At 40.7% G+C, this 22,768-nt stretch overlaps 1 protein-coding gene across 1 annotated transcript in view; it reads right to left on the reverse strand.

The window, feature by feature from the left end:
- Positions 1-10,399, reverse strand: part of TDRD3 (tudor domain containing 3) — a 99,583-nt gene extending 89,184 nt beyond the window's left edge. The window contains exon 1 of the mRNA XM_050333989.1: positions 10,232-10,399. Coding sequence (XP_050189946.1) covers positions 10,232-10,272 — 41 coding nt within the window. The 5' untranslated portion in view covers positions 10,273-10,399. The remainder of the gene's footprint in view (positions 1-10,231) is intronic.
- Between the last annotated feature and the right edge of the window lie 12,369 nt (positions 10,400-22,768).

Below are 22,768 nucleotides of genomic sequence, written 5' to 3' on the forward strand. Positions count from 1 at the left end.
AAAAATTGATTGAAAACATTATATGCAACATATTCAAGAATGATTTAACTATTAAGCAAACCCAAACCTGTTTAGTTTAAAATATTAAGTATAAACAATGATGCATCCACTTCCTTCACTTCCTTAGATTTTCATAGTTGCAAAAAACAAAATCTGATATTATTTTGTATCAAAAAGTGCTGATAGCACTCAAGTGAAAAGCTGCAGTGGTATTTGGCAAGCACTTCCCAAAAGGCAGATCTCTGACCTGTTTCTTACACTAGCTGAACTGCCATTCTCAATTCTATCAATACCTATGTGAGTACTACACTGATACCTGTGTATTACACCTTACATCTGAGTTTAAAAACACAACTTTGAGTAAGTTTTTTAAACCAAGAATCATGACTGTGCTCATTATACATTCTGTTTTCAAAGAAAAGCAGCTTGATGAATCATATTTTTACATAAGGATCCTCAGCATTCCTTAGCAGCTCATTACTTCAACACTAAGTATGCCTCATTCAAATCACTACTCTGCACAGTCAGAACCAGACCCTTGAAAATCACCCACCTTCTTTTCAGCTCCTTCACTGATGTTGTCCCCCCTCACACCCTCCTCCAAATAATGGAAAATTTCACACTTGCCAGTACTTTCAACTATAAACAAGTGTTTTAAGAAGTTGAAAAATGTAATGCTTCATTAATATTGCAATTCAAAGAAGTCATTTAGAATTCACCTCTACTTTGTATTTACAACTGTCTTAGACACAGGATCACAGTTACAGAAGTAAAAAAAAGTATGTACTTGGAAGATGTAAGTAAACTTAACTGCCCTGATGCCTTCTGAAGTCTCCCACACTCCCAGGGTACACTGACCCTAACAGTAATTATGGCAACATCAACCAAAAGAAGTAAGTGTAAATGTGCTTCCACACATCATAATTTCTATTTCTATCATTCTAACAAGCAATACCACAGAACGAGATGATCTAGCTGTGGAAAGATGTATTTTACCCATTCAGTATACTGCCATCAATATCAGAACTAAGTGATTTCACATCCTCATTAAATAGGAGATCAATATTATTAATACCCTTGGTAAGGGTACTGGATAGCATACACTTTTGGCCCATTCTTTAATGCTGTATTTGAACATTGAGATCACAACATATTGTATTTTACAACATTAGAAGAATATAACAGACTGAAACTTCAGCAGATTGAAAAAAACCAGTTAACATGAGTCTCTAACAACTACTTAATACAAGAGATTTAGTGATAGCATACACACACTTATCTAGCAGTAATAGCTGCAATGCAAAAATGTCAAACTTTTCCAGGTAACACACAGAGATGTGCCCAAGATAACCTCACTAACTCCGAACTTTGATAAGATAAGCTTCCAGCACGCAGCACGGTTGTAATACAGCAGATGGTAGAAACAGATCCTGCAGTCAGAAATTGCTGGACAGGAGCTCTTGCATGCTTTGCTCCTAGAGAAGATTTGCTGCTCCATGATTCATAAGATGCCAACAGTCCACAGCAATTTGACATACAAAAGTCACAACAATGAGAAGAGTTTCCTTTGTTCATCTAACAAAATTCAGTCTGTTTTTTCTTTCTCAGATACAAGCTGTGAACACTGTTTCTCACTCACATTTTCCCAGGAAAAAGCTGGCAGCCACCCTAAAGCATTAAACTGAACACAAATATTCTAAGTCTGGGGCCGTGCCAAAGGCACAGCTGCCACACCACTGAGAGTATCTTGAAGCTGTCTGAACACACATGGCTTTTTCTCCTCTGACTTTCTTCAGCAGCTCTTTTTCAGATATGACACAGCACTGTAAACTCCTAGACATTCCTGGAGCACTATGAGACAAACAACACAAAAGAAAAAGCCAGTCTTGACCACAATCCCCAGACAGCATTCCCTGACAAAGAAGCGAGTTCAGCCCTCTGTTCTCCAACTCACAGTAAGTCTTTGCTTGCTGTCAGTTAACACCATCACTCCCATTTTCAGAATCTATGCTACATTTCTCAAAGTGAAGGACTCAAAAGGATACCAATACAAGAATGCCCGTTGTGCTTCAATTACTTACCAGTGTTACAAAGATTACTTAAACCAGTAACTTTCTTCTTTTTTAAATGAGCAAAGAAGCTCTAAGGTTGTACATCAGTCCTAGAGCTGTCCAGTCTTCCTACATTCTGACATCTCACGACTATGCATTACATTAGGTACATAAAAAGTGATTAGGAACATTCACATACCATTCATCTCCCAGAGAGCCTTTCCTTTTGCCTTCAGCTCTGCTAGAATTACTGTTACTGGAACTAAATATGCTCCTTTTGCTCTAAAGAAGTAGAAAATGCACTGCTCCTGAAAATATGAACAATATGCACAGTTTGGAGAGTCAGTCTTAAATTTATGTTAATTATATTGTTATTACAATCACAAAATAAGCAATCTCTAAAAAAAATAACCAGTATATAGGATATTTACTATCCAGTATTTCTAAGTGTAACTGTAGCTAAGTAAAACTTCAAGACAGCTTCATATTTCTACATACTCCTACATGTATTATTTACATGAAGCTGTATTTTATCCAGCAGTAAGACATGAAATATGCACACAGAGAAACCTACTGAATATCACTCTGTTATCAGTATGAATGATAACAGTACCTCACTCCAAAGTCACCAGCTGCCCTCCCACCAGTTTGCTGCTCAAGGACTCAGGGTCTGGGGAGCGTGAGCACATAGAAATTGAAGAGAGAGAAAACCATCTGTCTCAAGAGTCTCATGACGTGATTTCAGAATGCAAAATCTTTGCAAAGGACTTTCTCCTGAGACCTGGTTCATCTATATGCAACAACTACTCCAAAAGCCTCAGATTTCCACTTTCTAGAAGGCATAGGCTTTCTGACTAGTAATTTAAATAACCAGGAAAACACAAGCTTAAAACAACCTACTTTTCCTCAAATTGTAAGAGATGCTGACCACCAGAAAAATACAGATTTCTTAAATACACAGTTGCTTTTATTAATTCACTCTTCCATTAGGAAGTTCATTTGGATTTGCTGGAAAAGGCAAATAATAATCAAGCATGCTGCTATTCTACCCTGCCCTCAAATCCCTACCAAAATCATGTTTTACAAGCCTCGCTTACACTACACTGAGAAAAAAAAATTCTGCGAGGTAAGAGGTAAATCAGCCCAAAACAGTCAATCTTAATTATGTAATAATCATCTTGTTTAAGTGTCAATATAAATTATTTTAGCAACAGACAAACTGATAGAAAATACTATGAAACTCAGCAGACATCAGAGATAACATGCACTGTTCAATAGAGTTCATCAAAGAGCACAGGCATAAGAAGAGACAGAAGGAAGGAAACTACTACGTCACTCAGTCAAACCCATTATGTGACACTTGTCCTAATAGAGTATTTGCATCCTAAAAAGACGGCAAAGCCTAAGAATTACATGGCTAAGTAACAAAGTTCTGAAACAAAAATCCATCACATTCAGAATTCCAAGGACTCCAAAAAGGAGACAAGCTACGGAAAAACTACACACTCCCATAGAAATCATTGATTGGAAAGAATCAGACACACTATAACAGGAAAAGTAAGGCCATTGAAAAGGTGGGTGTTAAAAAAGGCCTATAGCAATTTAAAGGACTTTCAACTTTAGATGTGTTGCAGATAGAGTAAGCTCTTTTCCTCTCTTTTCTTTTATTCAGTAAAGGTTTCTAAGTAGCAACAACTTCAAGTTGCAACAATTCTATAAATCAAGGAAATCTTACACTACTGCTTCAGCTTCCTAGTAGAGAAACCAGCAGGTGAAGTCTGTGTCCCCAAAGATGATGCATAAATCAATTTGAGGTCTCACATAAGATGCTGGAAGGAGAGACTCTCCCAGCAACTAATGAAAACCAGGAGGATGAGTTGCAGTAAGGCAGTGCAAATCACAGCTGAGACCAAGTGCATTGGAGACTGTCACACTTGGTTTGTCTTTTCTCTCTGTCCTGTTTTCAACAGTCCAGTTCATTTCTCTCCAAATTCTCACTCCCTCTTCCCTCATCTCCAATCAAGGGAGAAAACCTTTTCTTGAGCAGAACTACAGTGTGAAGGGACTTACCTAACAACATAAAAATAAGAACATAAATGGTGCTTTTACTTACACAGTCTAGGTCTATGCAACACAGTCCTCTTTTTTCTAGGGTGAGCAGAAGCAGATTATTCAAGTAAATAATGTAGAACACTGAAAATATCTAGAAGTAAGTGTCTGGAATAATTCCTATCTTTCAGCCATTTTACAGCTGGTAGTCCAGCTCCACTGTGGAGTTCAGTATTCAGTGCACCTACCCGTCTGACTTCGCCTAATTACAATTTTAACCCACTTATATTTTTTCTGCTCCACAATATCATGTGGCAATTAAGTTCCACAATTTAATTACACATTGCTTGACAAGCTACTTTAATTTTCATTGGGTAGTAGGTTTAATTTGCTATGTGGCCTAATTTTTGTTTCAAGAAAAACAGCTACTCTTGCTTTCTATTCATCATTTCTGGATGATCTACAGACTCTATAGATCTCTATCACCTCTCCTCCTATTGTTCTCTTTTTCACACTAAATATCTTCATCTTCCTAGCACAGAGGATCTTCCCCACTTTTTCACTGTCTATGAAACCTTTGCTGTGCTGAGGTGAATACATTAATGCACAGTGTTAATGATTTGGACACATCACTGATACACATAATCACCTAACAATTATTTAATTCTTCGTGAACAATTCCCAACAGCTGTCTGACCACTGCCCTTCTCTGAGTAAGTAACATGAGCAAATTTAGAGCTCAACACTGTGTGGATGGGTTTGCATTATTTTCCCCTTCGTGAGCATCATTTGGCATTCACCAGAAATGAACCACATTTGTATGTGAAAGCACTGGAAACAGTGCTGGCTTCTTAGGAGTTTGCTGAAACTACCCAATCAGTTCACATTTTACCAATCCACATAGGTCAACAAACTGCTATGGTGTCACAACACTGTAATTCCTTAGGAATATGTTTAATGCAATGTATCCCTAAATCCCAGCAGAAATCTACCGCTAACAATGTTCTAAAATGAAGCAATCCTTTATCTAATTTTTCATCTTTTAACCAACTGTAGTAATCCACAGGATAACCATTTATAACCTTGGCAAATAAGCTCTGGTTGAGGTCCCTGTCTGCTAATAACTTTGGTTAAGTGCTTTCCAATTCTAGAGTCGCAGCATTCAGTGAGCAATAATCATGCAGGATTTGGCGAGTAGGAGTTCTACTTTCATTATATGTACTGCATGCAAATTACATAAACTTCACAAAGTTCAGCCCCTTGAGTTTTCTCTTCTGCAAACAGGTCTTTCACACGTCAGTCCCCTACATCCTTCTGTCTCCTTATTTCAGCTATGCTTCTTTGCATCTTTTAAACGATTAATTATAGCCCTCAATTTGTTTCTTGTAAAAGTTGTGACAATTCCATCTAGTAACAGCTATTTTCAAACATCTAGCACCTTCTTTGAAAAGAAGAAAAAAGAAGTAGAATCTGTATTAGTTTCTTGGGGCTGTTTCCCTTAACAGAATGTAAAACGCTGGACCTTTTCTGCTCCTCCAGAGTGAAAATGACGTAAAGAATTCCAGTTCTAACTACTCATTATTTGTGATCCAGCAGGAATGCAAACAGATCAGACCAGTCAGCAAGTGATACACCTGAACAAACAAAAAATGCAATGATGTGGCATTTTGTTTTGTGCTGGCACTTTGAGATTTCATGGTACCAACCAAACTTCAGAAAATTAAGTGCATCACAAAAAAGAGTCAAGAATCTCAAACCAGATGCACCTCTCCTGTGAAATACTGTGTTATGCCTGTGTCTAAGGAAATTCTTGTATCCTGCCTGGACTTGCTTCATTTGCAGGGACCAATTTCAGCTGAGATTTCCAAAGTCATTTCAACAGAACATGAGGGAAAAGCCATCTTGCAGGATCCTGGAACTGACTACTTTGCCAAGGGCCTGCTGTAGGACATCTCTTAGGAAGAGGTGTTAAGATTCACCCCTGTGAGCACTTCCCTGTGTTCCCAGGCATACACCTACTTTTGCTTTAAAGCTTGGATCATACCAGATGATTAGTCCAACAAGAGAACGTTTGAACCGACCAATCTTAAATCTAATGTTACCCAGTACACAACACATCACTTGCTGAAATACCAAAAATTCAGTTTAAAAGTTTGCTGTACACCAACTATGTATTTTTCACTTACAAAGTATACAAAACCACACTGACATTGATTTAAGGGTTTTCTTGGGGATTATTAAGAAGAATTCTTTGTTTCCAAACAATCAGTACAATTCCATTTCCTCTTCATCTCTGGGAATAACTTTTCATAGTGACAACATAGTCTACATAATCTTCAAAATACGGGAAGTTTTACAAGACTATATATTTTTGCCAGTTACTAATATTTATGGCATCACACACTGCAACAAAAAAATCTGTACTGATTGACAAGGAACTCGCATATACATTTAGCTGTATTAAGAAATTCTTCAGTTACACAGTTTGCACATCTTGCTTTCCCACAGAGATCAATCACCAGATCCGAGATCTGTGGAAACACAGGCTAAACCTGCTGTAGAACATGGCATAGTTTATTTTTTATACTATATTGTCATTTCTATGTAATAAATGCCCAAGTTCTGCAAAGATCTAGGAACAACAAAGAGGTCTTTTGGCTTGTCATATTCTTTTGTGAAATGCCACCCAGGAGACTTCAGGAAAAAAGCTAACAAAAAACTCTTTTGCAAGCCAGCAAGAAGTGCTTTTCAACTCATTGTTTACATAAGAGGATGTATTCTGCAGTCTTTCTGAACGTCATTTCTAGCAATAAAACTGCATTCACTAACTCATGTTCCATTAAGGTCTATATTTTAATGGGAACGCTGGAAAATTCATTCCAGAATTCATGAATGCAACTATAACAATACAAAAAGGGTAATTCTGCCCCTTAGCCTTCCTCCTCATAAGCATTTGACAACTAAATTAAAAGTTAATACAGAACTTGTGTTCCAAGAGAAAATATCTTTTCCATCGACATGTAATACAAACACATCTTATCTCTCCCCTAAAGTTGGAGTCAGTATCTCATTCCAAGGTACAGGGTAGTAGTGCATAATGAAAAGAACTAGCATCAAAAAATGCACATTTTTAAAGAGAGCTGCAAGGTCATATCTCCAGAAAAACTACAGTTCTGCACACAGACCACAGGGGTCTTTTACAGATTTTCATAAAACACCACAAAACACAAAAAAAAAAAAAAACAAACAAAAAGGCTCTCAGCTTTAGCTACCACTGTTACATTTACTAGGTAAGGCTACTTCACCTTTCAGAAGCTGACAAAAATGTAACTGATATACTGAAGCCAAACATTATAAAATTGCCTGTAAATTTTTTAACAGGTGACTCTTACAATACCTAGCTGGGGTGGGAGGGGGAAGTAAATATATAAATAATTACTATTCTGTAGTAACTACACAGTATTACTGGCTTACTTGAAAAATACCTTTATTTTTATTTCAGAATCATAAAATGTAAACACTACTTGCAGAAATAGACATAAACATAGACATAAACAAGTGTCTATGTTAACTTTTCTTACCTTGAAAGATTTAAGAAAGGTATAGTAAAGTCCATCAGTACAGGAAGTATCTTACAAGCTACCAGATTTGCAACTAAGAAAGAATAACGTTTTATTCAGTTGAAATGCCATGCACTGCTTCTGTAGCTTAAGAGGAAACAGATTTTAACATATAAACTCAGTTTTGGTTTTGTACTAGAAAACATATCATCCTGACATCAGGTGACAGCACCAATAACAACCAATTTGGTACAAAACACGATTTAACCACCAGTGCAGTCAAGCACAGTCAGAAATATACTACATTAAATATCACCAAAGGCTTACTCATACAGGTGCTAAACAACTTTAAGATCTAATAATACGAGAAAAGTCATAAACATAAGAGCAACAGCAAAACAATTACAAGCATGGATGTCTAGGTTACTATATTTTTAAAGAGCACAAACATTTAACTAAACTAGATTTTCAAATCATTATTTATTTTTCCACTCCACCTCGCATTCCTCAAAAGTACATGCTTCCCAGTGCAAGAAGGTCAAGGCATAATTCCAGAGGACCTGATAATCAGCCCATTACTCGCCCAATCACCATGCAGCCTCTGGTTCACACTGCAGTAGTCCAAGAATAACGAGTCTTTATAGCCATTCAGGAGCATATGCCCCCAAAGGAGGGAGGCAAACATTGCAGAGTAACAGATTGTTTCAGAGGCACCTCATATTTGTACTGCCAAAACCTCAAAACCCTTTACCAACCGCACTCGTTCAACTAAAAAGACAGTAAAACAACTAAGAGTTGAAAACTGTGTGAAAACATTTTGAAGAGGCAATAGAAAGAAAGAAAACTATGAAAATAAAAACCACTTCTATGGAAAACTTCTGCCTTTTCAGAGAGGAGTAAGTACAGAAGAGGAGAGGGGTGAGCTTCAAGTTACAGTCAAAAATTCCCATTAAATAAGATAATGTTATGAAAAGTAGCAGAAATAGTTGATTCTTTCAATTCGGTGATAGCCAGGAATCACAGGATTGTGCACTCTGGAGCCGCTTACAACAGTATTTTTGGAAGATGATACACTTATCCAAAAAGCCGACCTAAAGACACTCTTAGTACTATCATGAAGTAGCACTGCAAAAGCTGGGCTAACACAGCATCACCAGCCAGTTAAAGGAGGTGATTATCCCACTGTTTCAGCATTGGTGTGGCCTCACCTGGAGTAACTTGTACACCACTGGAAAACTATGGGAAAGTCCTTGAATATGTCCAGAGGAGGGCAACAAAGCTGCTGCCATGTCCTCTGAGGAGCAGGTTAAGACTTTTAAGTTTTTCTAGTTTGGAGAAAAGGTCTCTCATTGCTCTCTACAGCTTCCTGAGGAGGGGAAGTGGAGAGGCAGGTGCTGATCTCCCCTTCCTAATAACCAAGTGACAGGACAGTCAAGGATGGTTCAAAGTTGTCTCAGGAAAGGTTCAAACTGGACATTAGGAAGCATTTCTTTAACAAGAGCGTGATCAAACACTGGCACAGATTTCCTAGAGAGGTGGTCGGTGCCCTGAGCATTTTAAGTGTTTAGGAGGTATTAGGACAATGCCCTTAATAACAAAGATTTGGTCAGCCCTAACGTGGTCAAGCAATTGGACTAAATGTTTGTTGTAGATCCCTTCCACATGAACTATCCTTCTTTTATTCTAAATCACAAAACATCTGCTTTAATTTTTTACATCTTAGTGATACATGAAGTCACAGCCCAGGAGACCCATAAACAGCAAAACAGGAACATCCCCAGAGCACCACTGGCAATAACCTTGCTTTGTGTAATTTGAGCACTTTTTCTCAATTACATCCAAAGTCTGTCACTCTGTGCTTTGGTACAGTTAGCATTAACTTTTGTTTTGGTCAAAGACTTACAAGTAGGTAAAGAAAACTCAAAGCGACAACTAAGAAGCAAGTTACTTTAATCAGTAAACAAACAAACAAAAAACCAACAAAACAAAACAAATTCCTAGAGTGCAAAACCCCCTGTAGGCTAGCAGATAAGCGTTTGCTGCAGGTTAATAAAAAGCACAACTCGTCAAGACGTTGTTCCAAAATGGATCTTGTGTGCCCAACGCTTAGGGTTGAGCAGAAAACACAACTGTCCCACTTCAAGCCTCACACGTGCCTCATTTACCCTACATTAGCTTCACCTTTGTCACCGTCCCCTCCTTGCTGAAGAGGCGTACAGCGTAATGAACAACAGCACCGTGGCCAAGCACCGGGCTCCAGGCAGGGAAGGCCCGAGGCAGGAGGGCAGCAGCGGGGGCGGGCAGGCCGTCGCCGACCCCGGAGAGGGTCTGGGGTGGTCCCCGGCTCGGGGTGTCGGCCCTGCCCGCAGGCCGGCCGGGAGGGCCCGGGAGCTGCTCCCAGGGCGAGCCCTCGCCGGGCCCCGAGCGCGCCGGGGCCGGCACAGCCCCCTCCCCGCGGCCGCAGCCACGGGCTCCGAGCCAGAGCCCCAAGCACAGGGGTCCCCCCGGGCCCCCGCTCGCAGTCCCGCCGAGGGCGCGCTCGGCGGCGCGGCCCAGCTCGGCCGCACTTACCAGCCCGCCTCGGAGAGCGCCGCCCGCGCCCTGTCGGCCATGGCGCCGCCCGCCGCCGCTCCCCGCAGCGCTGGGGCCGGCGGGCGCCGCAGGGCCCCCGGCTCTCACTCGGAGCAGGAGGTACGCGGGGCCTACTCGCTCCCTCGGGCCGCTCCGGGCGTTCGGGCCGGGCCGGGAAGGGAGGGAGGGGCGGGCGCGGAGGAGAGGAAGGAGGGAGGAAGGGGCGGGGGCGGCGCAGGCAGACACGAACAAAGCCCGCGACCGGCGGCGGGTGGCGTGCCGCCTGCAGGGAGGCTGCGGCCGCCATGCCGGAGAAGGGCAGCAGGGAGGGCAGCGAGGCGGGGGCGGCCCCGGTTCCATGGCCTTAGGCCCGGGCTGAGGTGGCGGCAGCGGGAAGGGCTTATTTCAGGCACTTTTCTTCTGTAAATAGTGCTGTTAATAGTGACGCTGTGTTGGAAAGGACTCTCCCGTGCCCTGCATACGGGTGTTGCGGGTTAGGAGCGATTTTTAGCCTTTAGAAAGGTGAGCGGCTGAGGGAGCTGGGGTTGTTCAGCCTGGAGAAAGGGAGGCCCGGGAGGAGACCTTGTGGCTCCCCACAACTCCCTGAAAGGAGGCTGTAGCGAGTCGGGGGTCGGTCTCTTCTCCCAGGTGACAGGACAAGAGGAAATGGCCTTAAGTGGTGCCAGAGGAGGTTGAGATTGGATACGAGGAAAAATTTCTTTTCAGAAAGGATGAAGAATTGGAACAGGCTGCCGAGGGAAGTAGTGGAATCACTGTCCCTGAAATCATTAAAAAATTCCGCCACGTCTAGATGTGTTTAGGGACACGGTTTAGTGCTGGACTTGTCAGTGTGCTCAGGTAATGGTTGGACTCAATTTTAGTGGTTTTTCCCAACCAAATGATGCTGTGTGAAAGGCTGTGCCTATGGAGTTTGTCTGTTAAAGATGGAGTTTTCTTCGTGGGTTGTCCTCACCCTTGGGATGTTTCAATTTTCATGCAGCATCTTTGAGTCAAAGTTTGCAGGTTGATGGGGCGGGTTATTTTGTTGTGGTTTCTTTTTTTTTTTGATCCATCTGAAAACCTCTCTTTGCTATACTGAGTACAAATCACTCAGGATTTTTCATACAACACTCTGGGCTGCTCATTCCTGGTATTCTCTTTTGTATCTGTATAATCTAGGACAAAGATTTTGTCACCAGTGCATATGGTGTCCTGTATGGCTGCTGTTTTCAAGATACATATATCTTTAAGTTGACAGTTACAGAACTGGGAAAGTGCAGCAGTGCATTTTGATGTCAGTTCGTAGAGAACAATCACCGGGGCCATCTACTCAGAGTTTGGTAAACTGAGCCAACGCAGCCTTCTGTATACTTTATAAAGTGAGTAATCATACCATGCGTTTGGATTTTCAGAGGTTGTGCAGTCCCATATCCTGACAAGGCTCTGGGTGAATGTGAGCTTCCAAAGGAATAATATCTAGAACTACCTAACGTAAGAGCCTTGAAATAGACCTACTTATGTCTGTATCAAAGAAACACCTAAATGAGTCACGAGGCATACCCTGAAGTTAAGCAGAAGAGTCACACTGAAATATTAGTGGCCAAGTCACAGTGTTTTTCCACACTTAACAGTAGCAGATGCTGACATGGGAAAGCACTAGGAGATAGGTCAGAGTGTAGTTCCAGTTCAGACGCTTATTATGCAAAAGAAATGGGAATAAAAGCATCTTACATCTGTAGTCTGACCTGTCTGCACAATAGATTATCAAGGAAAGGTTGTAAACATTATTGTAACTCAAAATGGGGTGCCCAGAGAGCCAATTAGTAAAGGATAGAGTATGACCTAGGAGAAGATAATGAGAATTACAGACTTCATGCGTTACCTCATCTTAGTTTAAGACATGGAGGCTTTTGCTTACTTAAATCTTCACTGAAATCACCAGGCAATTATACCAGCAATTTCGCCAGCAAATGGCTAGCTGTTGCACCCCGTGGCACAGACCACTATCTATAAAGAAAACATAGAATCTGTCCTTTTTAGAGGTCACAGGCATCCATTCTAATAAATTCATTATATGCAAACTGAGATATGTGTGTGTGTGTATATATATATATACACACACACACACACACATGTACATCTTTTTGTAGATGAGAGGTCCCCATTAGCGTGTGTTTCTCTGCCCACGGAGGGCACTGCCCGATCTTGGCTGCTAGCTTTCTAGCTGCTGTCAGCTGTGCTGCAGGGAGGTGAACAGTTAGCTCCACGGTAAAACAGAAGGTGATTCAATGCCTGCCAGGCCGTCAGAGAACCACAAATTGAAGGGATAAGACCCTCTGTGCCAGATGTTCACGATAAAACAGCCTTAGAGCATATTCTCTATATCAGTCACCTTTAGAATAAATGACAATGCTGAAGCTAAAGAGCATCAGAGTACCTGGGGCTGTACAGGAACCCGCCTAAACTCCCACACACTTGTAAGGGGCTCAGTGCCTCCATAACTTTTTCTGACAAATGTTACTCAAGATGAAGCAGTGCATCACTGTTCACAAGATTCACATGGACTCCCTCTGTCCAAACTGCCTAAAATGCAGTTCTTCTTGACTGCTGCCCATGTGACCTGGAGACAACTTAATGTATGACAAAGAGGTTATTTCACAGTGCTCTGTAATTGTAAGTACCTAAAAGGTTTGGTCTACTCAAGCACCTCTGTTAGGGCACTGGTGAGAAGGAGAACAGACAGAACAGCACACAAGACAGCAAAAGCCAGTTTTTGAAGCAGCCTTACAGGTTCCCACCCGTGGAATGATTCATCCTTGTTGCCTTTATCTCTTGCCTATTCCAGGCCCAATCCTCTTGGTTCAGCAGTGAGCTCACAAAACCAGGGAGCTGAAACTGTTGAGCGTACCTGCCAGCAAAGGGCAAGAGCAGAAAGCTGCAATGGTCTGTCATTCTCAGCCCCAGGGGCTGGCCAGCTGGGCAAAACAACGACATGGTCATTGTGAGTTACGGCATCATTCACCCCAACCTGGTGTGCTGAAACTAACAACAGTGGGATGGAGACCCTCCACACCAGATTCAGCAAGAGCTCCCCACAACACCAGAAATGCTGTTTTGGTCTCAATTTTTATTTTCATCTTCCTCCATTACATTATCTGAAGGTAAGAGGTTGTTCTATCGAATGCAGAAGCAGGTGATCCTTAGCCTGAATCTACAGCTGAAAGTAACTGGGCACTGAAGGTAAAGAGCCTTCCCTTCTGGTCATTGTATTTCTAGGAGTGTGCTGGGGTTTCAACAAAAGTGGCTCTCTCAGTGTCCTGTGATGGACTGGGTCCTAAACTGATTTGACTGCAGTCAGAAGGATCAGCTTTACTATTGTTGTATTTCTGCCAAAATATTGTGAATGTTTTATCTGAAGGGAGAGGATAGCAGTCAGCACTCAGTCTTTCTTCTTAGTCTTCTTCTGTCATTAACTTCCCTAAATTGTAGACAAAGAGCAAAGGCAACTGGTTACTACAAGCATTTCAAGCTGATGGTTGCTAGTGGGAGGGACCAGGCCTGGCCTGTCGAGTCTCACGGCAATCAGGTGGCTGTCGTCTGTTGTGGCAACTGGAGAAGGAATTGGCTTTTCATAGAGTAAAGAGAACAAGGGAAAATTACGGCAGTAATGTGTTGGGTTTTTTTAATGAGGGAGAAGAAGCAGAGAGGCTTGTAAAGGAGCAAGGCAAAACAAAGAGACAAACAGGAGGCACATTTTCAAGCCTGGAAATCGAAAGGATTATGAAGTCTTGGACATAATACCACCGCCTATAGCCACAGACTGTAGTTAAGCTGGTGTTGCAAGGAGAGATAGTTTCTGCTAAGGCCAAGGCTAACATTTTTGTCAGGCTGCTCTAACTGATGTGTCTGGAACCCTGTAGTTTGACAACACTCCCCACTTTCTCCTGCAAATCGCTAAGTGTATGACAGGCTACCATGATCTTAAAGGTATAGTCCACACTGGCATCATGTCAGTCAAAAAGACAGCATCAGTGCTGTCAGGACACTCACCGAGGCACAGTGGTTGTCAGGATGGGGGCACTCACATATGGCATGATGATGCTGTTGTCAGGCCTGTGCAAGGCTGCTTATCAAAATGTCAGCAGTTCAGATCTGAAGTGCAAATGAGCCACTGCGGTGATCACAAGGGTACGATGGATCACTAAGTACTGCAGAATGTAATCTCATATAATTATGACGCTTTCAGGGCCCCTTGTGGGCCAGCAGAAGGGCTTGTGTTTGTCAGTGATTCTGGCACAACTCAAACTACTGGTCCTCTGGACACTGAATTGGTAAACAGCCAGGGAGCAGAGGATCAAACAGCATATGGCTTTGCAGACTTTACCGGGCTGCAGTAAACATTCCAGCCCTGAACAGCTGTGTCTTGCCTCTAACAAGATTACTTTTAAGAGACTGATACCTTCTGGACTGGATGGAAATCTGGAAATAAGCACGCTGCTGTCAGGGCTCTTAGTGCACCAAGAGGCTCTGCAGCCTCTTCCCCCTGCCTTGGGGTTTGGCTGCCCATGCTCCATTGCAGCTCTGATATTGTGCAGCTGTAGCCTTGGATCAGGCTGCTGAGGACAGAGCTGTGTGAGAAGGAGCAATGGGAAGCCTTTTGGCGGCCTCCTGCTCTTTGCCTGGGAGCTGCATTGAAGCTCAGGCCTCCGTCCTTGAGACTTGCCTTAGGCATGCCTGTGCCTGTCCATGTGCCTTTATGATCCTGAACCACGGATTTGACTTGCTGGCTTGACCTTGCACCTGCTTCATCACTGCAGACGTGTCTTGTAATCTTGAGCGCTGGCTGACACCGCTCACCAGCACGGTACCTGCTCAGATATTGTGGCATTGTGCCCACCTGGGGAAATCACTGCCCTACCTGCCTTGCTATTGCCCTCAGCTCCTGGCTTCCTTCCCTTGTGGGACCGCCCATGCTTGCTGCTTTCTGAGAGCTCCCGTTGAAGAGCTATGAATGTGGTATGTTACATGAAGAAGTTGTCCTGTTGGCAGTCACTTGGTGTCTGAAATCAATACACATGACGCAATTAAACCAAACTCAGTAACAGTGGAGACTGCTGAAGGTCAGCTGCCAGCCATACAGTCACTCAATATACAAGACAGCAACACCGCCCTCAAACAGAAGGAGACCAGGTAGGGAATGCCTGGTCCTCTCTGCAGACTTCTCCTTCTCCCATGCTTGCCCCGACTTTCAAGTTGAATTTGTCATAGCTTGTCTCAGAGAAATAAAGGTTGATACTAATGAATGCTGCTGGGCAGAACTGCTCATGAAGGGCTACATGTTGAAACTGTGCTATATATATGGGCAGACAGGTTAGGGAAAGCACTTTTAGGGCCTTCACATATGTGCTAAAGGCCTTGTGGAGTAAGTGTCACACAAGAAGACACCTCACACAGCTTTCAGCGTGACGTAAAATACCTGCAGGGTGGGTATGGATGGAACACCTTATGGTTGCCTGTCCAGCCACATGGACATCCCTGTTAAAACTTAAGCCAAATTCTCTAGGTAGGACAGCAACACCCAAAACAATAAAGTGATGGAAACCTGTAGATTAACTTGTCAGAGCCATACAGGCATAGACACCACCATTATGTACAGTACACAAACAGAATATGACCTTAATTATAAACACAGCTTGGGGAGCACAGCTGTGAAGCAAAACAGGGACTACCTATTACACAGCAATATACATGGCTGTGTAGTAACTGTATATCAGGTTTGCTATTATTACTATTAAAAGCCATAAAGTTTTAATTTTGTTTATCCACAATACCAGAAGACATCATCTCTGTTGAACACTTTGAGGCATAAATGATCTGGCAATCTGTGTCAGCACTAGACTTAATTGCAAGGTGAGAGAAAGTGGCTGAATAAATAATTACTGTTTCCTCATGGAAATCTAAAAAGATTATTTTTGGATTATAAAAGATTCACTCTGTGGTTTTCCTCAAGTGTTGTCGTATGTTTGTGCTTGAGGAAAAGCGAGTTATTGGAAATCTATGCCAGACTCAAGATAAGCAGTTGACTTTCTATCCATGATTTAATACACACTAAACAGGCAAGAATGCTTCTGTGTTATTTCCTGGCAGTGAAAATATACTGTGTTAGGCAGCTTTCCTATTCAGATGTGGCAGCTTTTGCCTACCACTGCTCTTTCCCTGTAGTCTGCAGATCCAAAGCAGTGCAGCTTGGAAAAATAACTAAATTTCTTAACTTTCAAGGAGCATCAAAATCAACACTTCTAACAATCAAGTGCAATAACTGGGCATGCTGTTTGCTGACCTTCACTTATGAATGATTCCTTTCTCTTCTGATTCTGCTTTCATTTATGTGTCTCTTCTGTCTCTGTTGATTTTAGTTATTGTTCTGTCCTCTGTGCTCCTTCTTTCCTGCCTTTTAGCAAAACACAAGAAACCAAAAGAATGTGAAAGAATCATCTGATCTTCACAGTAGGTTTTTAATTTTTCAAGAGAGAATTGGGCCCTATTTTCTGAGTAACTGCAGAATTATGAAGGGAATTACTTAAAGCAGCCTTAGATATTTCAAGTTTTTAAAAGCAACATATTCTTTTTCCAACTATATTTCAGATAGCTTTTAGGTTAAATTCTGCTGTTCTCAAATATGAAGACTGAAAAGAAACAGAAATGCTAGAGCCCTGAGCAACTTCTCATTATTTGCAAGTATACACTTGGAGCTTCCTTGGCTTGGATATTTATCCTGACTGCCTAAGATAGTTCAAATGGACTCCACACAGCAATGGAGAGAGAAGAAGAGCTTCAGAGACTGAAAAAGATGAATAACTTCACATTTTCGAGTGGGCTCCTGTTGCCACAATTGTTTAAAAGTTTTAATTCCTTTATTTCAGTATCAAATAATAAATTCATTTTTTTCACAGCCTGCAAAAAGTCCTGATTTGGCACAGAGGCAATTATATGTGCTAATGCAGCAACTATTCTATACAGAATCCAACAGTTGACAGTCTGGGGGACACAAACACACTCCAGAAAGCACAGTGCTGTTTGGCAAATTAGTGAACCACTGAAAATTGGCACTCACCATGAAAAATGACCAAAAGCGGAAAAAAGAGAGGAATGAGAGAGCTGAAGAAAAAGTTCTGGAGGAAGACCATAAAAAATTGAGAGAATAAAGAAAAGTTGGCAATAACTGGGCCACAGCATAGTGCAGCAATTTGGGCTACCCGTGTCAACCAGAATTTAGACCACTAAAATAAGATGCGATGAATGAAAATAATTTCTTATCATGTCAAGTAATGTTGCTAGTAAGCAAACCAAAGTAGACACAACATAAAAATGTACATAGAGGTCATTAAGGACTCCCTTTTTTCTTCTCATGCAAATAGCCTTTTGGTTTGGAAGGTAAATACAGATTTTATAAGTTTATCTTTTTCCCTCATGTGGCCACAAATTCAGAAATAAACAGTACTCTGTTCCATCCTCTATAAAATTCACCAAGGCATTTCTTTAGTTATGTTTACATATGCTTATGCTTGTGGAGCTACTGTGTGAACTGGGCACCTGGATGAAAAAAGGGAAGTTGGAGAGGGGAAGTGCTGAGGTTTTTACTTTAAAGTGGATCTCTTTTCTGGTCTGATTCACATTACAGTCCACACTGCTTGTGTTGACATAGGGGTAGAAATTAATTAAGTCAGTACTGATGCTGGAGACAGTATATCATCAGATCATTGCCTCTCTGGAAAAAAACAAACCCATTACTCGAGGAGCAGTGTAGCTGCAAATTAAAGGTGTGAGGAAAACACATAACTGAGGGGCATATGAAAGGCAAATGTGAGAGGGACGGGAAACGCGTGTCTCGGAAAAACATTTGGAAAACAACAGAGGGATACGGAGAAGAGGTATAATATATGATATCAACACTTGGACCAACTCACTGACCATTTCTATAGAGCCTGATTAAAACTTTCAAATTTTGTTTGAGTTTGTCTTATTTTCAGGTTTTCTACAATTACTGCTGTAAGTTGCAGTTTTACCTTAACAGAACACAAGCATGGGCTAATACTTACTGCTAAAAATGAAACAGTTCTTTCCCATCAAAGCACAAGAAGCAAAGCAGCAGAGCAGAATCAACCAACAGTTATTTACCAGCAGTTTTTTTATCTATTTCAGTGCTCACAACCACGTTCACTTAGCCCGATAAACAGGGTGGCCTGCTGTTGACAAATATTACCTGAAGCAAAACACTAAACAATCTAAAAGAACCTTTTATGCCTATTTAACATATTTATTTCCAAACATTTCCTAACAGCTCCAATTAATGCATTAAGGTGTCCAGTCCTTACTGGCTGTACAAATCAGTCTTTCATGCTGACGCCAGCAGTATTACCATGGTTACACGATTAGAGTGGCTTAACCTGGCAGGTGGCTTAGCAAAATGCCCAGCGCCAAAACAATCCTAGCACACAGTCTGTAAGTTTCTATCAAACAAATTAGTATATTGCATGCTCTGTTGTCCAGATCATGGTAGGGTGAGTTGGTTTTTTTTTTGTTTGTTGGTGTTTTTTTCCCTGGGTAACAATGCTGTTCTTGAAATTTTACCACTTATTTAGCAACAAAATTGCTAAAAAATTATTTTCTAAAAAAACACTGAAACATTTTACTCACATTTTTGTAGATCTAAAACTCTCAGTAAAGTCAACAACAAAAAAAAAATCAAGTATTCCATAAACCGCAAAATTCCAATCTGAGCTTTATATTTATAACTGCATTTAAGCTTGTACTTTAAATCTGGGAAGGTCCCATACCAGCTGGAGGCTGGCCTGCTTTTGCTTATTTGAGAGGATTCTTTGGGAAATGCAAAGCTCTGTGTCAAAACTGAGATCCTGAAGCTTTGCAGATAGATTCAGCTGTAAACAGTTATGGTTGGCAGTATCAGAGCTGTCCATCATGGTATGAGAATATTTGGCTACCAGGTATCCAGACCAAGTCATTCACATACAAATAGCAAAGTGTTCCATAGGACTGAAAGCAAAATGCCTTCATTAGAGGAGAAAGTATCAGAGGAATATAGAAAGTGAAAACATAATGAACAGATCAGACTTTGGCAAACAAGGTACCACTAGCATTTTCTTAGATGGAAGCTAGCAGACTTTGCAAATGACAAACTAATAAAAAGCCTTAATACCTCAGTTGGTATTATTTTAGCTTTAATTATAAAGATATTATAAGTGTTACATATGCTACATGCAAAAACCTTCCTTTGCTTCCTCCTGTTGCGTGGGGTACAATGCTAAAAGAACAAAGAGGCTGTTTTCATTCTTAACACTTTCACGCTCCTTGCCAAAATCCATTTTCTGATCTGAATATATGACCACATTGTAGCTTAAATATAAATACCTAAGGTATAAGAACACTTCGGAGTGTGTAGAAGTTTATAGCTGTTTTGTAGTTTCATTCATACTATTGCCCCGTATATTTTCTGTCTCACTTCTGAAAAAACTGTGTTGTTTTTCACAGCTTGTGTGCTATCTCCCCTTTCTCATTCTGATTTCAGCGCTGCATTGATGAAGCTTCAGTCCTCTGGTCTTTATACTGTAGCATTTAAGTTTATAGACTCTGAAGCCTGCCTTAGAAGTGGCTCAAGTAATTTTTCACATTGGAGGAGAAAGCTGAAAAGCCTTCAATATTTAAATAGAAATATAAGTTTCAAGTGTAGTATAAAGGCTTCAGATCTCTTAACTTAATTCATCAATTAACATATCTGCAACAGCTGGGGTTTGATCCAAATTTTCAGAGAACAGTAATGGTGCTGATACAGCATTTCCAGTTCAGTCGCAGGAATAGTGAAGTGCTTTTCAGAAGATAATTTAAAAAGTACCCAGTTGACAGGATGTTTCTTCAGGGAACCATTGATCGCATTCTCAAATTGCAACAGAACCAGAGATGGTCTTCATTTTAATTTCAATATCAGGAATGCCTTAAGTGACGATCACAGCTAACCCATTTTAATGACAACCCTGAACATTTAGAAACTCTTATCCATTCAATATACTTCTGTGCAGAGCAACAAGAACAGATGGATGCTTCCTTAACACCTGCTGCTGTGGGAGTCTTCTGAAACACTTGCAAGTAAGAAATTATTACTGCCATAAAATGTTTCTCCATTTTATTTGTTTAGAGGATTTCTATAGAACATATACACAATTTATTTTAGGCTTTCAAGTTAGGTTTTGCTTTTGAAAAGCTGAGAAAGGTTCACTTACTGAAGGAAAGCTTATTTCTATGCCTCATAAAAAAAAGGTTTAGGATATTAAACTGAAGATTTACTGCAACCTGTTTTGTAAAGAGGCTAAGGGATGCACATGGTATGCTACTGCAGAAGTGACATCATAGCTCCAGGGACGAAGAGCCCAGTGCTGCAAAGCAGGAGAAGTCCCAGTGAGGAAGAGAGGGCTTTTTAGAGGAAATCATGGAATATTGAAGCCTAATACTTTTCTGAACATCAGAGAAAGATGAAGTGCAGAGATTTTGGTTCATAATTGTCCTAAGAGCTTTCCATGGGCGATTTAAATGTTTTTCTGCTTCCATGGCCAAAAGATGAGAGTCAAATTATTTCCTAAATTTGGAACACTTTTCTCTTCTGAAGTTATACGCATCATGTTTGCTTGGATTTTAGTTGTTTTGTAGACTTTCAGACACACTAGATTCAAGAAATATAATGTAAGTTCAAAGGACCTAAAAGTTATTAGAGACTAATCCATCTAGATTATTTAATGGGTTTCATTTTCATTATGCTTAGTGGTCAGAAATTGCCTTTAAAAATTGAGTTAATTGCAATATGAGATACAACCCAGATTGAAATATCAAAAGAAGACAGTCTAATTTATATATATATAAATTTTATATATATATATAAAAACCCAAAACCAAACCACAAAACGAAAACCAAAACCCAAACAAACCATATTTTCCTGCCACCATGTTTTGGCACAGATGTTGCAGTAATGAACACAGGTGATTAGAAATTTGAAAAATTGAGAGAATGACAGTATCTGACATAGAAGTGAGGTGTTTCTTCCAGTCCAGGCAGCCATTGGGGATTAATTTAGTAGCACATCACTCTGGTTTTGCTTTATACATCCACAGACTTAAAAACTGAAGTAACTACTCTGACAATTTACTCTGAGCTTTCACAATACTTTACCCAGTAATTTCTGACTGGGCTGGAGAACATATCTTAGAAAGACACACAATCATAATTAAAAGGCTCCACATAGTGATACATTTCTTAATTTCCAAGGTAAGTTGTTTTGATTGTAAATTATCGTCATGCTAACATGATGCCTATTATTTTAGCTTGAATTGATATATTTGTCTTCTAACTGCAGAACTTCTATATATTGCCTTATGTTGATTCCACAGTTCTCTGATCTAAATCTCATCCCAGTGTACAAACTGACAGACTGTGGTCAAATAACCACTGGCTTTCCTGTTGGCAAAATTTAATAAATGAAAGTCATCAATTGCTTCCAGCTTTCAGGTGTGATTTCCAAACCTTACCAAATTAAAAAAAACATTCCAAAGAAAGCTGCAAGTATTTTTAAAGACTAGACAGAAGAAAATAATGTTGCTCCTTATTCATCTCTGCAATAAAGCCATATATAAGCATAAAAATACACCTTTGTTAATTTATCTAAGGATCATAGCAATTAATTCAGACACTTTAGATACTAGGTTGTCCTGCCAATTTACATGCATCTAGGATAGATCTTGTAACTTGTTTTGGCTCCTCTGTCTCCTGAACACAAAGATAAGTTTGCTATATGTTTAGAACTTGAACTTCAAGAGCGGAATACTTTAGAATGTTTGATGTACAAGTTTAGATAAAATGTTTATTTAGTCTGAGTGAGTAAAACCTGAAGTACGTGACTTATGAGGAGAAGCTTACAAGAACTGAGTTTGTTTAGCCTGGGGAAGGCTGGGGGAGTTGCTGTCTACAAATGCGTATTGGGGGATTTTGGGAAGATGAAGCTGGACTCTCCTTGAAGATGCAGAGTTAAAGCAGGAGATGGAGTGAGTGCCAACTGCTACAAAGGAAATTCTGGTAAAATATTAAGAGAAAATAAAGTTACTCCTACTGAGGGTAATCAGCCACAGGTATCTCTAACGTGAGGAACCTCCACCCTTAGAAATACCCAAAGTTTGACTGGACAGTCTGAGTAACCTGACAGACCTACTCTGAATGGTGGATCAGACCAGATCCCTTCTAGAGAAAGGTTCCTTCCAGTCTAAATGACTTTGACTCTATAACTACTTAATTAGTTCTGGTGGCCTAATTCAGTGGTGTAAGTGAAGTGATGCTGTAATTTAGGCTCCAAGTGCAGATCCTTCTCCACAGATCTTACATGATACTTGACAGGAACAGGGATTTTTATGAGGGTGCTGATTCATACAAACAAAAGGCTACTCAGCAGACAAGAGCTAAATGTCCACCTCATCCATCCA

The sequence above is a fragment of the Myiozetetes cayanensis genome, unplaced genomic scaffold (genome assembly GCF_022539395.1).
Source record: "Myiozetetes cayanensis isolate MyiCay16 unplaced genomic scaffold, myiCay2020 scf5-8, whole genome shotgun sequence".
In the NCBI taxonomy this organism is placed as follows: domain Eukaryota; kingdom Metazoa; phylum Chordata; class Aves; order Passeriformes; family Tyrannidae; genus Myiozetetes; species Myiozetetes cayanensis.